This window comes from Rhipicephalus sanguineus, chromosome 4, assembly GCF_013339695.2.
Source record: "Rhipicephalus sanguineus isolate Rsan-2018 chromosome 4, BIME_Rsan_1.4, whole genome shotgun sequence".
In the NCBI taxonomy this organism is placed as follows: Eukaryota; Metazoa; Arthropoda; class Arachnida; order Ixodida; family Ixodidae; genus Rhipicephalus; species Rhipicephalus sanguineus.
This window is the reverse complement of record NC_051179.1, coordinates 147,784,935-147,802,780: the sequence shown is the minus strand read 5'-3', so window position 1 is coordinate 147,802,780 and position 17,846 is coordinate 147,784,935. Positions and strand designations below refer to the sequence as shown.

The 17,846-nt window shown below is 45.0% G+C and overlaps 1 protein-coding gene across 1 annotated transcript in view; it reads right to left on the bottom strand.

Annotated features, from left to right (window-relative positions):
- Positions 1 to 7,405, bottom strand: part of LOC119391712 (glucose 1-dehydrogenase 2) — a 29,203-nt gene extending 21,798 nt beyond the window's left edge. Inside the window, exons 1-2 of the mRNA XM_037659369.2 lie at positions 7,352 to 7,405; positions 1,617 to 1,709 (exon numbers count right to left, since the gene is read on the bottom strand). Coding sequence (XP_037515297.1) covers positions 1,617 to 1,709; positions 7,352 to 7,405 — 147 coding nt within the window. The remainder of the gene's footprint in view (positions 1 to 1,616; positions 1,710 to 7,351) is intronic.
- Between the last annotated feature and the right edge of the window lie 10,441 nt (positions 7,406 to 17,846).

Here is a 17,846-nt window from a genome sequence, read left to right as displayed (position 1 = left end):
TCTGATTACGCTTTCACCGTTAACTACTACAGCTACCACAACGGTTTGTTTAATCATTTAACATGGACGTTAGTCGTCGGGATGGAGATGTGCCACCAATCATAAAAGTGGGTGCATACACGCTAAACGGTGCCATAGCTGCCAGACACCAATATACATTGTGCAAACTCTCTTATATCAATGTACAGTAAACATTCAGTTACTTCTGTAATTGCACGCTTTACTTTCGTATTATTCCGATTCCTATGACGAAGGGATCATCCATGTTTTTTTTTCATGCAATAAACTTAAACGTACGTTTTTATTTCCTTTTGCAGCCATTTCCCGTGCTGGCACATCTTCACAGACTCTAAGAAGTATGACTGATTTACAATATTTTTTTTCTGCTTGGCAGAAAATAGCTATGGGTTCATTGGGGCGACTGTAGTGCTTGCTGTTGTGTGCAACGCCTGTCATCCTCCGTTCCTCTGGAGCATCTAAAAAACCAGAAGACGATTCCAGAAAATGTGACTAGAACGCACGTTGCCCTGCACTGTACATTTCATAGTGTCTTTAAATATATGTAGACAAGGAAACAATTTCTTTGCGTAATTTTCGTGTTTCTTTTGCACTTGTCGTAGTGCCTGTGGACTAACAGGTCACATGAACTTGGTATAAACAGATGGGACTTGACGGGGTTAACTGCGTCGACAACCCATTCGTTTGGTGAGGTACGCGGTGGGAAGTAACAGTTACCTCGGTAAGGCGGGAGAGTGAAGACTTCATTTTATTATTTTGTACTAGCACTGTGGAAACTAACTATTGGGTTGTTAAAGTGCACATGTGAACACGGGGTCTACCTGGTAAACCAAGAGTTCTTAGTCCTCAAAGAGAATAATGGTTCTGGCATCCTTTGGGTTTGCTAACCTTAAGAGGGGGTAACTACACACCATTTTTATTTTGATTCATGCCTTAAAGTGTGGCAAATATCTCGCGACGCAGGCAGTAGGATACTTGCGCTGCCATCCGATTGGCACCAGAGGGACTTAACTCATGTGGCCAGAAAGAAGCATCCAGTAGCACTTAGATCTCGCGAAGTGTGGGGATGATATATGCGTGATAACCGCAAAAGCTGATATATTTAAAGAATCAAAATTAGTTTCACTCATTGACGTCAAACACGATCGCTGCTTTCAGAGAATGTCGGGGTGGAACCGCACTACATTTCTTTCCATTCTACGATGATTCCGGGTGGGTCGTGCTGCGGAATCGACTTTCTGGTCTTTACTACCAATCCTGGCAATGAAGGAACATCATTTATATCGCATTTTCAATGTCACGATTGACTGCTTTTGTTCAAAATTGTACTACGCAGTAAAGTTTTCAGCGCATTCAATGAATACAGTTTGCAGTGAAACGCAAATTATAACAAGAACTTCCCAAAATTCCTATTTTCTCGACAACTCCTATTATATGCTGATTCGAATTATATCAGATAAGACTTAATATCAGATATGACACTGGATAAGGCTTAGTGCACTGCGCAGCAGTTCGTACGTTTTAGCCCTCTTTGCTCTGCGTGAAGTGCCCCGTGCCTCGTTGCGTATATCCACGATATTGGTAGCCACTGAACTCACCAGAATATCTAACTTTCCGAAGTGCTTCACGGTTTTCTCGACCACGTCGGCGACGTCCTTCTCCACCACTATGTCGCCAGGAACGACTAGCACCTGAAAATTAGTTCGCAAGACCAAATAAAAAATCCTTTGTGTCGATATGCATTATCAAAGAAACAACTACGATGAAATAAATTTATCGGTCCATACATCAATGAGGAAGTGTATAATTATTGGTGTTTATCACTGGCGTAGGCACAGGGGGGGGGGGTTAAACGTCCCCCTTCCCTCCAAATCAGTCTAAATTTTTAGTTTTGAATCTGTAGATATACACGCACAAATACCAACACACGCACGAGAGCATACATGAAGGTTGGTGGTGGCCCCAACCTCCACCCCGCCAACCCCCGCCCCGAAAATAATTTCTGGCTACGTCCCTGGTGTTCGTAAGTGATTGTTACTGTGATGCGTTACGCACCTGTGAATGCGCCACACTTCCTCTAGCGCTCACGTGACGATCCAACCATATAAGCTTTCACACAGGCACCTGAGCCACCTTGAACTTGTATAAAGTAATAGGAGCCTGATATGCACGTATAGCTGAAGGATTTATTACTTCATAATATAGTTGTTCGTGATTAACGTCTCAAAACCATAACATGATAGAGATGCCGCAGTGGAGGGCTCCGTGAATTTCGACCACCTGGGGTTCTTTGACGCGCACCTAAAGCTCAGCAGACTGGCCTAAAGCATTTACGCCTCCATCGAAAATAGGCAACGGCAAGTGTTTCTTCTTCACTCCAAGAACTGCAGTCCTTCGGCAAACGCCGTTTCTTTTCTGGACGGGATGTGGCGGGAGTCTTGACTGTGTTGCATCCTTTTTTAACATTCTGTCGTGCTAAGCTATGCGAATTCTTGTTCACTCGTATGCTTCCCCTACGTACATGTAAGGATTTTTGTCCCATCTAGTAGGGTAGGATACTAAGGTCACTCGAAACAATTATGCCTGACGCCGAAGCTGTTTTATCGACAGCGGACGTTAGGACATCCGTAGAGATGTTTCAAGCTCCGTTGGGGTTTGTCTTGCAGCTCAGAACTTCCTGTGATCGAAGTGATTGCTCAGGATGGCGGTCTATAAAGCCGATAAACTAGCCTTTTCCTGCTAACTTGCTGACTTCCCATGACGCGGGGTACTTCCAATGTAAGGCTGTTGCAACCTGGTCCGCCTTTGAAACCACATGAATTCTTGTAAGACGGTAATGCATCTTTCTTGCCATCCGCAAACACTTTGAAGAGTGCTTCACCATCTGCTGTGACGACCGTTCCGTGGACCCAATTACACTTGGATAAGATGCTGTCTCTGTAACCTCAATCCTTCCACTTCGTCACTGCTCGGAATATTTCATTGCAGGCGGGGGGGGGGGAGGGGAGGATTAAACCCCACTTCACCCCTACCCTTGCGCCCTACCCACATAATGCGCTTGAGCTTTTTTTCTTCTCCTCATTTATTACACTCCTTTAACCTCATTTCAGAAATCAACAGCACTCCTGCTGTAGCCTACAATTAACGCCCTTATCCCGGAGCGCCCGCAAATGTGTGCTAAAAGAGTTCTAAATAGAGACATTTTGCATTTTAATACTCCATTAGCTTATCTATCATAACTTGAATTGTAGTCTAACCAGCCTGCCTGGTATTTATTCTAATTTTCACGGCACCGGACATTTGTATGCCTTAAACGAGAAATAAACAAAAGTAACTGCTTTCTGGATCAATGTGACTTACCCATGAAGCTGATTTGCAAGTCACTGCACGAGCCTTATTGCGAGGAGGAATGGGACAGTGTCCCATTCCTCCAAAACTATGTTCCCCAAAGTAAAAAAACGTTCAGCTGCTAATGTTCAGTCGTAATGCTAGCACTTTCTCTTTGAAAAAGTACAGCGCTGATGCCTGTTTGATATTAGCGTCCACCAAGCGGTTTAAATCAGAGAGCGTTACAATTGCGATAGCAGAAAGTTACTCTGGCGCGTGAATAGTCCATTTGCAGTTACAGAAAGCTCTGTCCGCCGAACACACCCGCCATTACAGCCAGGCATTCGCTATGTCAGCACCATCTCATGAGTAATTGGCTAACGTCTTTGAGGTAACTCCAGCAGTGATAGACGAGCTGTCCCAGCCCTCCCGACTATCCCCTAAATTACGTTGCTCTCTTTTTATTAAATATACAGGATCCAGAAGACAACAGAAATTCCTCGATAAGCGAACCTCGGCAATCACTTCTGGGTGATTCCATGAGAGATGGAACATGCATGTCCAGTCGATATTCTTGTTTTGTCTGGGTTTTTTATATGTTATGTGTGCACATTCAAAGTGCACGGTACCGAAAATGTTATTTCCAGAAAACGCTCCCAGCGTGCGAAAAAAAAAATATCTGAAGGTGGTGGCGCGGGCGTCCTGTTTTGCTCACTGCAATATTTTCAGATTTCGCAGCCGAATTTAACGCGAACGATAAAAGTTGTCTGGAGAACTATTTTCTGCTGGTTTTAATACGCATTCCCGTCCTCAAAAGCAAAAAACTGTGAAAAAATGACAAACACGGGCCAAATAAAAAGTTTGGTAAGTTTGATGCGCCTTGGCGCCTTTCGTATTTCACACAGGAACTTCAAAGCAGTGTCAAATATAGAAAATCGCCTTTTGCAATATTTCTGCGGAAGGTCGTTTTCCTAGGGGCAGCGCAAAATAAGAAAAAAAATAGTTAAAGTATCGCGTTTTTTCACAAAAGCTTATTTTCAAAAACATAAGGTAAAAACTCCGGTCTCAATTTTGACAATTTTTTTAACGAAGAGCACTTATTTCAGTTAAAACACGGTTTTATTATCATATGTCCTCATTTGCTTTGTTGACGAGCTATAACGGGCCTAGATAACCCTTGCTGTGTGTGCTCACTTCAGAGCGATTGATGTTTATTATCAGCTTGTATTTTGCGTAAATCTCCAGTCTTAATTCTTTTGCCGCAGCAGAACTTTGCTCTGGTGGCTTGTCGTCAAGAAAATTTGTTCTCAGATTTTATTTATGTCTAACGTGTGCGTAGGTGGGCTGCGGCCCTCTGTCAAGGGCTAACAGATACGCAGTCGGCAGCCTACAACCCGATCTTACTCCGCCATTATTCGCTAATCAAGAGCATGCGAGACACTGCGAATAGATAGTTTAGGTGACTTTGCCAAACCTCGCCTTGCATACCAAACAGAGCATCCATACGCAGTGACAGGCCAGCTTAATCTGTAGCTAAATGCAGGCACGGTAGTATGGAGGTGCATTTTCTGGGCCTGCTTGCTTTCCATCCATTTCGTGCATTGCACACTCTAACCGTCGTCCCTATTTGACGCACACTGCGCCTGAGTAACATTTGTAAAAAATTATCTCACTCATTTCCCAGTCGTTTATTTCGCTTCCCGCTATCATGTTGTTGGCGTCGCAGATAACGTCTTCCTCATAGGCGTGCGCGGGGTTCCCCTTTAGGGGGGCGAAGGTTCTTCGCGCCCCCGTTCCTATTAAGTGAATGTATGGGGCAGATTTTGTGCACCCCCTCTTCTTAGGTGACTAGGAAGAGCGGTCGCACCCCTTCCCCCCTCCCCTTCCATGCGCGCGGCTATGGTCTTCCTGTCTCATCTTGACCTTTACCTCAGCGTTTCAGTAGCGAGAAAACGTGCGGTGCGTCATAAGTGACCGAAGCTGCCCAATTTATGTTGTTTTGGGGGCACTTTACTAAAGTGCTTTTTTACGTCGAGAACAGCAGAAGTCACTGGTGGCGCCAGACGGACATTAGCCTTAATTATGACAAGGAGTGTGGCCCACAAAGTAATTATCATAGCACAAAGCGTTTAGACACCCTTGGTCATAAAAATGTGAAACCGTGAGCATTTCTGGAAACTCATTCATGACAGCAGCGCAGAAGTGAGAGACTGTGTGCGTCGCTGTTCAATGTAGCTAAACGCTTCGACTTGGTCTAGCTGCTCACTACACGCGATGCGCGCGGCCCATGGCTACGTCCGAGTATTCTGTGCTGATTATTTACGCATTCACAACAAGATTGCCGACAAAAACATTTTCGTTGCTGTTTTTGCTGTTGCTTACCTCCAGAAGCTACTGCCATAGGCTGAGGATCTAGGCGACATCTGCGAGGTCTCCCTGCATTGATTTACGCGCCTCAAGGAAAACCTGTCTACATCTGAGAACTGCGATGAGGTAGACGAGGCATTTCTTCAGGAAGAAGAAGCGATTGATATCTTGAACAGGTGCGCCCGTCTTTCCTTAAAGCTTGTAGGCGAGGTTGTAAGCTGCAAACTGTGTACACGTTAGCCCTTTAGAGAGCGGCAGCAGCCCACCCCCGCGTACGCTAGATACAAATAAACTCTGAGAATACATTTTTCTTGGCGACAAGCCACCAGAGCAAAACACTGCTGCAGCAAAATAATTGAAGCAAGATTTACGCTCAACAACCATCAATCGTACTGAAGTCAGCGCACACAGCAAGGGTCATTCTGGCCCCTTGTATCTCGTGACCAAAGCAAATGAGGACATCTGATATTAAAGCCGTGTTTTCATTGACATGAGCGCTCTTCGTTAAAAATTGGTAAAAATTGAGACTGGGTCCTTTTTATTTTATTTTTTGAAAATGATCTTTTTTGAATGAAACTCGCTTCTTTTACTATTTTTTTATTCTTTTGCGCTGCCTGTAGGAAAATGACCTTCCGCAGTAATGTTGCAAAGGCTCGTTTCTATATTTGACACTGTTTTGAAGCTCCTTCGTGAAATAGGAAAGGCGCCACAGCGTATCAAACTTAGCACTCTTTTTTTTTATTTGGGCTGTGGTTGCTATTTTTCCACATTTTGTTCCTTTTGAGGACGGCATAAAGAAAAGCATGTATATAATTAACAGTAATACGTATTAAAACCAGCATGAAAAATTTCCGACACAACGTTTATAGTTCGCGTTACGTTCTCCCGTGCAATCGAAAATATTGCAGTGTGCAAAAACAGGACGCCAGCGCGGCCAGCTTCGTATGATTTTTTTTTCGCGCGCTGGGAGCTTTTCTTGAAAATAAAATTTTGGTTTCCATGCGCTTTGATGTGGCCACATAACATATAAAAAAAACCCAGGCAAAACAAAAATATCGACCGACAGGCGTGTTCGATCTCTCGTGGAATCACTTCTTATACATCCCCTTAAGGGTGGGTGCGCATTAAATATCCAACCAACAGGAATGAATGTGGAAGCTGGTCAATGAGTTTTTGAAATTCCTCAAGAGAGGTGGTGGTCCGGAGGAATATAGAGTGAACACGCGGTTATTATTTTCCAAAATTAGGGTTCGTATTGCCGTGCCTCTAAATGGTAACGAGAGTGAGGGCTTAGGTATGGACTCTTTTCTGCTCCACGATAGCGACACCGCCAGATGATGGGGAGTGCCTTGCTTGTCCTTTCGGTGCACAAAAGTACTTTGTCAAAAAGTTAGTGTGTGTTGGTTTTAAGTGTATTTCCATGCAAGCAAAGTTTGTTGGTTTGGTGTTGTGCAAGCATTTAGTAAATGTCATCCAGGTTCTTATGTAGTCCTCGGCATTTCCAGTGAATGATACTCTCGGCAGCAACTTTTGTGAATAAAGAAAAGAGGGTGACTATTCAGACTTCACGGCCTTTATCAGGTGGCTTTACTGGAGGATGTTTCTTGCTTTTGGGCCGGAGTGGAGAGCTCCGTCTCACTTTGGGCATTTCTGTCAGCGTCAGAGACGCTGTGGATCCTGCTGTCACCTCCATTGCTTCGGGTTTACACACAGAGGCTGATGGGGATTTGTCAACAGGAGCGGACTTCCTCTCTGTTGTGTGTGTCGTCCCCGAGATCTGTGAGAAGTTGACTTCCGGGGCTTGGAATGTTGGTGCAGCCGGCGGCTGCTTTGTGGGTTGGCCAGATGGGCACGCATCAGCAAAGCTGTATCACGCGGACACGGTGACTAGAAACCGCGAGGCCCCCGGCGCTCTGCGCGCGCGTAGGGTCTTCCAGACAGAAGCGAGAGTTTCTTCCGGCTTGCAGACAATGTGATCTTTTCTGTCACTTTGAGCTAGATTACTTGTTTCTCCTGCTTGAACATTTCGCATGTCAACAAGTACGCAGCGATGAGTTTACGTTTTCACGAGCGAAGACTATTGCGAACGCATCCTTAAGAAGTTGAGCTAATTGTGATTCGGGGTTGGGGTCAGCATTACGATCTGTCAGACCAATCAGAAGACGAGTTACCGGGTTCCGTGCTCGCCATAATCGAGGAGGATTATTTTAACAAGGATGATAAGGCAGGAGAAAAAAATTTGTTATTATAAGTGGATTTTATCAGTGATTGATATTCTTTTTCGCGCGTCATGTATTTCGCATATGTACTCAGCAGACCATTCCGTTTCGCCTGTCTGTATAGTTTATTTTTCATTTTGTATTAAGTCGCCGAATTTGGTTGGTAAACCAAGGAGAGCTATTTTTGCAGGAAATGTATAAAATTGAAATAACATGTCGATGAGATGAGTGAGGGTAGATTTAAAGAAGTTTCACTTCTGTTCAATGGAAAATTTGAGAAAATGATGCATGAACTAATCTAAAAACCTTGTTATTTGAGTGTTCGTTTCATCAAGGTTGGCTTTGTCGTAACACTTTATCGGGTTTTTCGTGTTTGTTTTTTTTTTGCTCGCGGCAAAGTTCAAACAATCTGTAATGACGTCATGGTCAGGGATGCGTAGTTGATGAGTTATGTCGGAAAAAACATCGGGATTGGTGGTTATACTTACGTCTAGAATATTGGCACAAGTTTCCGTGGATCGTGTTGGCTCATCGATTAGTTGAGCCAATGGAAAGTCAAGATAAGTGCTGAGAAACGAATATGCGGCTGCATCCGCGGCTGACGCGAAGAGCGTTAACCAATCAATATTAGGAAAAGGGAAGTCCCCAAATATGATAATAGCCGAATTTGGAAAAAGCGCCCACACTTCACTCAGCACTCTATGGTGTTCATCAGTAAATACACCAGACATGCCAGGTGGACGGTAAAAAACGCCAATAATCGCACCAAAAACAGAACTCACCAAAGAAATCCAAACACATTCCAGAAAAGAATTTATAAGAATTGGTGCAGCAATGAATTCTTCCATTATCGCGATGAGTACGCCGCCCCTTCTTCGCTGTTGTCTATAAAAGCGAAAAAAATTTTAACGAGGATGCGCTCGAGAAGATATCGCCAGCGCGAATAGTGTCGTTGAGCCACGTCTCGGGTAATTAGCACTAATGACGCCTGACGTGAATCGATGAACGATGAGAGCGCAGTACGATTAGCGGCAGCACTTCTGGCATTGGTGTACATAAAAGGGCATTCATTATCGACGTTACAATCAGTTTGTACTGGCAAGCTGGCAGATGAGCCGAAGTTTAATAATACGGAAGAAGGTCATTAATTCGTGGACAGAGAAACAAGGACTGCCCGGCTTTTATGTGCACTCCACGCGTAAACACCATTGTTTAAAAAGAGTTTGTAAAAAAAATTACACCATCTCCCGATAAAGGGAGCCATGTGTGGATGCGAAGCAGCGGGGAGATGGTTCGCTTGAGCGGGAGATGATGTAATTTTTTTTATGAGCAGCCTCGCCAGGTTCTTAAGCTGGGGTGAAGTCCCGCGCCGTAAGCTGCATCCATTCGTTCAGTGTCGTGGAACGCGAAGAGGAACGCAAAGCGCGTCGTGTCTTCCCTCTAGCCCGGCTCACAGGGCGAGCGGGGAACGCGGTCAACAGGCGCGCGAGAGGGGGGAGGTGTAGGAGAGGAGAGAATAGCAAAACCACGAATAGCATAGCCATCTGTAGCATAGTGAGTGCGCGCTCGCGCCAAGTACGAGACTTCTTCCTCTTGTTCTTTGAGCACCTTGTTGCTGATAATTGCGGAGCACTTTAGGGGCCCGGGCTGTCGTATCCTGTCGTCGCTTGACGTAACGCATAACGTAACACGCATAACAATAGCAATAAAGAGGAAGCAAGCGATAAACAGAAAGCGAGAGAAAGAAAGGGGAAAAATAGGAATAAATATGGAACGAGCAAGAAAGAGAAAGAAATAGAGAAAGAGAGATGAAGAAATCAATAGAAATCAAGAGAGAAAAAAGACAGAAACAAATGTAAAAAGAAATGGAAGAGAGAAGGAAAGGAAGAGAAAACCGGAGAGAAACAGAGAGAGCTGCCCAGCTCCGCACTTCCTTCAGGCTTGGCACCCGTAGTGCGAAGCTGCCTACATTTTTTCTTGAAATCCTACAAGGCTTTTTTTGCTGTTCGGGATGGCCTGAGTGGATTGGCCGGCTGCTGTTTTCTGCTCTAAATCAAGGACACGCCCTCCCAGTTTTTCTAAATCGGTTTTTAAGTCTGCGTGCAATGTAAGGTCCCGGCACATGTTACCCATCGACTTTCAATATTGCCACGTGCGTTTCTTATTATCACTTTTCCTGCACTCGGTTTTGCCCACAAAGACTGTCAGCAACGCTCGGCGCAAACTGCGCCTCATTGTTCGAGAAGCTTCGCGATTATTGTACATCCTTTTGTTAAGATTACGCGCAAGACGCGAACACTCAAGCTTATTTAAGAACTTGCGCGACAGCCAGAGATAACGCTGGAATATTCGACGGCACATGTATAAATGCCGACACGCTTCACCGCTTGTCAGTTTTTCGACGGTCGACGCCCTGTTCGCCGCTATCATCGTACGCTGTGTATCAGTGCATTGCTGTAGTTTGACTTTCAGTTTCCCGGCCACAAGTTCGGCCAAACACAAAGTTTCATCTCGGATACGCTGTCTGCTGCCTTCGTCCACGTCACAACCACGTGACAATATTTGGGAGAGCTGAAGCTTGCAATACTTTTCTAGCAAACAGGCTTTGCTAGGTATTGGAAATTATTTAATCGAGCAAGATTTTATGCCCAACGCTTTCATCGGTTTTTGCAACTTCCATATGGTGTTGAACTTTCGAGCCCTTGTGTCGTTACAACATATTAAGGCCGGTTAGTAGGGTGGGTTAGAATTAGTACGTCTTTATCAATGGCAGACCGTTTCACGGGTATTTTGTTCTGTAATACGTCTTTATATCTGCCTTAAGTAGGCTTAAACCTTGCTGCAGAAATTTAGGGAATAGGGATTAAGGTGGTTGGGGGGGGTACAGTCTTCATTGATGCCTGTTGGCCCCTCTGGTTCCCAGATAAATCCATGAAATACTGCCAGTATCTCTAAGCATCGGTTGGTCCAAGGTCTAGAAAAGGATCGATCTAGTCACGTAGTGTCTGAGGCCTTTGTGCACCGAGGGAACGAAGCGCCCTCTTCCGGGCGACCTCAAACGCCCGGCATGACCATAGATGTTTGGCTGTACTTTTAGACGGACAAGCTGGACGTTTGGGACTCAAATAGGTCCCTCTTCACGGTTCTTCTTTTTCGTGACCATTCCCATATCGTAATCCGTTAATTTTTGGAGATTGTATTTGTTGATGGTTTACCTGACATAGTTGTTTCTTTAAACTTCTCCGAACGCCCATGTTTGTGGGGATTCATACAAGAAGTTTGTTTCGCAGTTCAGTTCCTTAAAGCTCGTTTTTCCATAGAATCCTCTACACAGTAACGCGGAAGGCCCTCCAGAAGGATTTACTACCTATGCTCTTCTCGACTCCGTCGTACCATTCATTTTACTCCGATCTTCCAGGCCAAGTTGTGTTAAAAACGACTGGCGAAAAATGTATACCTCCCCTCCCCTAATTAAAAAAGAAACATTCTTCTACAAACTCCATTCTGAAACACTGCCGGTAAGAACATGGTTAAGAACAAAATGTATTGTTGTTTCTTCTGTTAACTGCCGTCAGTGTGACGTGCCGCAGGCAATAGAACAATGCTGTGTTAGCTGCAAAGACGCTATTCTGTTCTGGCATGTCCTTCAGCGAGCTCCGAAAAAAGTTTTGTCATTAATTCTCGCACCATATGTTATCGATTGCCAACATCACTTCATGAAGCGCCGTATCAAATGTTATTCCTCATGGGTATGCACAGCTTATGGAAGACACGTACGCGAGACCCTAACGCAGAAAGCACAATTTCTTCAAGCGCACGCTTTGTTCGAATATTGTCCACTAAAGGACATTATGACGAACTAGACATTACACCAGACTGGTACCACAGTTTGGTGAGGTGCTCAGCCTCACCACGTTTGCTGTATGACACGATATGAAGAACTCTGGCTGCTCTACTGCACTTTCTCAGCCGTCGAGTGGTCCGTTAGTAACGCTTGAGCGCTTATTGTCGCTATGTGATTGTACTTTTGTTTCATTCTGTTTGGGTCATTTCAATGCGCATTCTAATACTCATTTCAGTAATTACCGCGAAAGTAATAAAAATGTCGGGGCTCCATGGTAGAACAGCTGCTTGTCACGTAGAAGTCCCTGGGTTCATCCTTACTCGAACCTGATTTTTTATTATTTATTATTTATTATTTATTTATTTATTTATTTATTATTTATTTATCTATTTGTATCTATATCAAATTTCGCTCACGGACAACTTTGATTTTCGCTCACTACCAACGACACCGAATTACTGCGAAACGAGCTCTTGAACGCTATCGTGTTAATATCCCGAAGATAGCAGTCTATGCTGTGTACGAGCAGTATAGGACCTTGTGGTATATTGTGTCGGTTCAACGTATTCGTAATGTTCTTTTGTCAAAGCCTGTGAACGCGTGTTTAGAATATTATGCAATGGATTTTTAGGGCCGTTTTGAAAATGTTTGCCTCACTACTCGAAAGCTTTTCGAATAGTATTTTATTCGCATCCGTATTCCACTCAGTGACATCACTACTCGAATAAATTGTATTGATTTGTTCCTCAATTCAATATTGGCACAACCGCAATGCGCGCCAACAATCGTCCTCTTTTACATCTTATGCTAGTGTTTATATTCTCATCGCGAAAGTTCACTTATTCGTCAACGGTAACCTTCCAAAACGTCTTCATAAAAATATCTTTTTTTTTTTCAGCGCTGATGAGGTGTGGCGTAGGCGAGCTCGCCAAAGCACGTTGCTGGTGCATAGAATTGTCAGGCGTACGGTCTTCCGTTTTCATTATGTCTTCGAGAAATGCTATTTGTTAGCAGATAATAAATACTCAGAATATTTTATTTGGTCCTACATCTAAGGCCCGCATTCACAAACCAATCTTATCTTAACGCTATAAGGCGGCCTTTCGTAAGGAAGGGAAAAATGTAAGGATAAGAAAAGGTCGCAGTGCTTTTCATAAACTCGCCTTATTCGGTTTTAAAGGAGTACTGACACGATTTTGAAGTGCAACAAAACGGACGTTTTTGGTTTCCTTGGCATGTAGTGTTAACGCTCTCCCCACACCGCATCCGGGAAACACGTATAAATATTTAAGTTTGATATTTAAAGTTTTCATCTCCCAGCATCTGCAAGGCAGCTTCACCGCATGGAGAGCCCTATGACGTTTCAAGTCGGCTCACTTGGTTTGCGAAATCTGGGTCCTGCATGCAGCCTAAATCCCAGAAATCGCTGTCGGAGGCACTGGACGACAGTTCACTCATCATGAACCACGTTCGACTGACAGCAAAGGACAGCAGGTGCATATTTCGTGGGTGCTGTCTGCCCGTGACGTAACGGGCCGACTTGACACGTCACTATGAAGCCGCCCTCTCGAAACTGAAACCGAAACTGCTGGTTGAAAGAAGCGGTATTAAAAATACACGCAATGCATCCCCAGGCATCAAGACACTCTTTTTAGGGTTATCGACACCCGTGCTTTCATTTAGAGCAACAATCCGAAAATTTTTAAAATTCATGTCAGTACTCCTTTAAGGCAGCCTTACGGAAGACCGTTTTGTCGTCATAAGGAACGAGCATGGGAGCGAGGCTATGAACATTTACGGGCTCATGGTTTATTAGCAAGAAAAAAAAGCTGTATTCTCCTCAAAACAATAAGAAAAATGCAGGAACGCATACCCGTGCAGGTTTCGGTACGAACGCGCCTCGTCTGGCCGCACTGTTTGCTCATTTTCTTTGTTGACGTTTTTTTCCGTTGTCATAGCAACCGGCGGCTCGCGTAGACGCGCCGGCAAACGCGGAGTCAGACGCGCCGGTCCACGAAGCACTGGTTTCTACGAGAGCACCGACAGGCGCGTGGAGTTGCGAGCGGTTTTTGTCCGTCTGCTTGCGTGTGCACGTGTGTGGCTGTTTGCGTGGATCATACAAACGCTTGTTATTGAGTGCGACAGAAAGGCGAAAATTGAATTTCACTGAAGATCCGGCGCTACTCGTCGACTTGAAAGCGTCGCGTTGTGATAGCGAAAACTTGTGATAGCACGCGGTGTTAGTGAAAGACAACAGGAGAAAATGGTATCAACTAAAGCAGAAAGAGCGACGTGCGGCTGCGCACCAAGCAGCGGCTACGTGAGTGCAAAAATAGGTAAAAAATATCCGATCCTGCGGAGAAACACGTCGGCTACCGCGCCGTACCCTGACTGATTTTTTTCACACGTTTAATAATGCGGGGGAGTGTGGAAGTCACCATCCACGATTTGAAAATCACCTGCGCTGCAGAAACACAGCGCCACGAGCAGCTGAAGGAGCGCTGGCACGGGAAAACCGAGGTAGTGAGGGCCGTTTCCAGCGGCAAGCTCGGGGACATGAAGTGCTCGCTTCGATAAGTGGAATCTGCTCAGCAACTCATCGTCGCTGAACTCTTCCTTGGAATTTTGACGGTTCCCAAGCACTCGCAGCGTAAATTGCTCATATGGATGCCGGCAGCGTGCGTCATATTTTCTTTAATGACATTGTAAAGCTTCTTGCGTAGTCAGGCATAGCGCGCCGCATAAGTGGCCCCTTAAGGTACCTGCCGAGCTACCTTATCGAACGCCACCTTTTCACGGCGATAAGGTTAAGGAAAGGCTGGATAGCGGCATAAGGTTTGTTTATGAAACGCGTTAAGGAGCCGAAAATGTATTGAGGGCAAAACATAAGGACAAGGTCGGTTTGTGAATACGGGCCTAAGGTTCTCTCTTTGCCGCTTAAATGGTTCTACCCCATGCAACTCTCTGTCACGCGCAAATGTCAATCCTTCAGACTTTTGCGCTTCCTCGCCGCAAAACATATTCAGCACTCTCGTGTCGAGTGTGTTCTCATCTTTATGAGTGGACTTCGAGCTTGACAGCACGACCACTTGCCTTATCTCGAGGAATCCCCTTGTCACGGCAGGCTTGGGCCACCCTTTCTAGATTCGCTTCGTTCCGCGCAGTCAGCGACAGCCAGCAGCCGAGGGAGGCGAAATGTATAGCGGTGCTTTCGCCAATGCCCGATGAAGCGCCTGCCTCATTAAAAAAAAAAAGAAAGAAAACGTAATGGTTCGCATATCATCAGACAGTGATTCTGCGACACCCGTGAAACCTTCGGCACAATCGAACACCATGCCCTGACTCGCTGGTAATCATGGCTGCAGGGCAAGTCCTTGAGTGATGACGGCGAAGAACAACTGGCACAATACTGATCAAAAGACCGATAACTCTTCCTAACTTACACGAGCTGGGACACACACAATGAGAGTAGCGTCGTGAATATGCCAAACACGGAGTTCTTTTCTGCACGAAACATAGACATTTGCTCTTTCTTTTCTGTTTTCCTTCCTGTTATATAGCGAACTAGTTAGTACGACTGTAAGCGCTCGTAACCGTTAGATATATCATCACATTAGTTAAGGCGGGCAAACGCGGACACTGGAGCAGAGAACAAGTCAACATGAATGGCGTTTTTGTGGGGCGCATGTAGGCGCCGAAGACCTACCGGTTATCAGGGCAACTTTTCCTCTTAGCTCCGGCATTGTGCGCTGAAGTGCACGGTAGATATCGGCGTCTTGGGATGCCTCGACAAACCGATGCGAACGTGAGGGACTTGTAGCGAGGAATGAGCCAGACCAACCGGCTCCTCTTTCGCGTGTTCTGAATTGTCCCTGTGCATGTGCTTGTACTATCAAGGCAAGCGATAGAGAATGCAGTCGGCATGCAGGAAAGAAGGTCACGCCTATCAACGAATGTCGAGCATTCACGTTGCAGGTGTGTTTACCCGACCCGACCTAGATCTTTGTGGAGGAAGAAATCATTTGAAATGAAGGAGTGTCACGCCACTTCTGAGGGCCAGTCTTTGTATGCCAGCTCTCTATTACTGAGCTGGCCAACGAAGCGTAGACACAGACGAACTCCGAACTACCTAAGCCTTTTCTTTCTCGTTTTTTCTGAATATCAAAATGGAACACCACCTTACACTGTAAAAAAACAAAAGAAAACCCTCCCAGGTAGGAGTAAAGCGCTTGTCCTCTATCCAGCTCCCCCAATGGGAGTTTTTATATTCCGGACTGCCGGAGTATTTCCGTGGTGATTCCGGAGTGTTCTTTTTTTGCTGTTCTTTCACTCCGGCTGGCCGGAGTGTTTTCGCGGCACCTCCATAGTATCTTTTGCTGTTCTTTCAATCCGGCTGGCCGGACTGGAAAAAAACTTCGCAGCATCTTCTCAGTATTTTTCGCTCTTCTTTCACACCGGTTATTCGGAGTTTTTTCGTGGCACCTCCGGAGTATTTACGAATTTCCTTACTCCGTCGGGACAGAATATCAGTGAGATGCATCAGGAGATATTCTTTCTTTGCTCCGCTGGTAAAGTTTCTATATTCTATGCCATTCGTGTCACGCGTTGGTTACATGAAGGAATTCCCATGCAAACACTGCAGAGTATTGTGTATTTCTTTTTGCACAGATCTCTAGCAGATAAATTCAAGAGAACTCTTGAGTTCTTATTATTTAATTTACTCACAATAAGTTGCAGTTTTCGGTTCATGATCCAGCATTTGGGAAAGCAATACAAGAAGAAACAAAGATGCAAAAACCACCAAAAACAAAGCAGAAGGCGGATCACGTGAAATCAACGGCATTCAAGGTTTAAGCGCAGCGTGTCGAAATGAAGGCCAGAATGGTGCAGCAGAATGCACAACAAACGAAGGAAACGTAGTCGCCGGGAACCATCCACGAAGCACCACCCATCAGATCAATTGATGACGCAAGGGTTCAGCTGATTGCTTCCTGCATAATTTGCGCAAAAAAAGTAGTACACCAGAACTGCAAATCATGCCACTGACACGAAACTTGAGGACGCTGAAGCCACGGATACTCATTAAATCCCAAACAGGGTGCCAGTCCATGAGAACGCCCAGGTTCTTACAGCATAGTCAACACTAAAATTAACGACAATGTTTGACAGAACAGGGCTAATTAACGGACCACATAAAGAACACAATATCACAAAGAAGTCAACATCAAGAAGCAGATCCCATGTACTCTGGTGTCAGCCAGCCGCTCTCTCATAAAAATACACCTCCGCGCGCGAACAAAGTTCAAAACGCGCGCAACTTTTTCATATACATCTAAATCTATACCTCTGTTTCTGCTCAATCTTTAAAACCCATTTTTTTCACTAAAATTAGCAAATTTTGGTACTCTCTAAGAAAGTATTAAGAATATCACTGCCGCTTAAGTTGGTAATTTTATAAATATTATGACTGATTATTGCGATTACATCTTAATAGGTGCTTATCGTCCTACTTCCCGCACATTAGGCGCTTACAGTTTGTATGCTTACCACGGGTCCATAAGAAAAGCGTACCTCTATTCTGCTTTGCAACAGAGGCTTCGGGGCAAATTGGCGTTGCACCTTTCTTTCTTAGTCTGCTGCGCCCACTCTGTCATGAAATATTTGGTAATGGACATTTTTAAGAATAGTTACTGCGTGATCATGCATAGTTTCGAAACGTACAGCCCGAGCACAAATTGTAGGGAGAGAGAGGAGACGAGAAAGACGTCGTGACGTCGGCCGGCGTGGCCATGCGGAGATGTCGCCATTTTATTTGTGGAGGCGAACGGCCCTAGCAGAATGGCGGCGGCTGCAGTCTTCCAGACCACCAGCAGCGACAGCTCTTTCTCAACTGCTCGGCCTCGAGAGGCCAGCATGAGCTGCTTGAGGTGTGGCGCGTAAGTGGTAAAAACGATGATGATGATTGTGGGGGATGAATCCTCTACACAGATGAAAAAAAATGCTCCCACTTAACAAAACAAATTAACAATAAAAGGTACAGACATGACGCCACCTATGCCAATTGCGTCTTT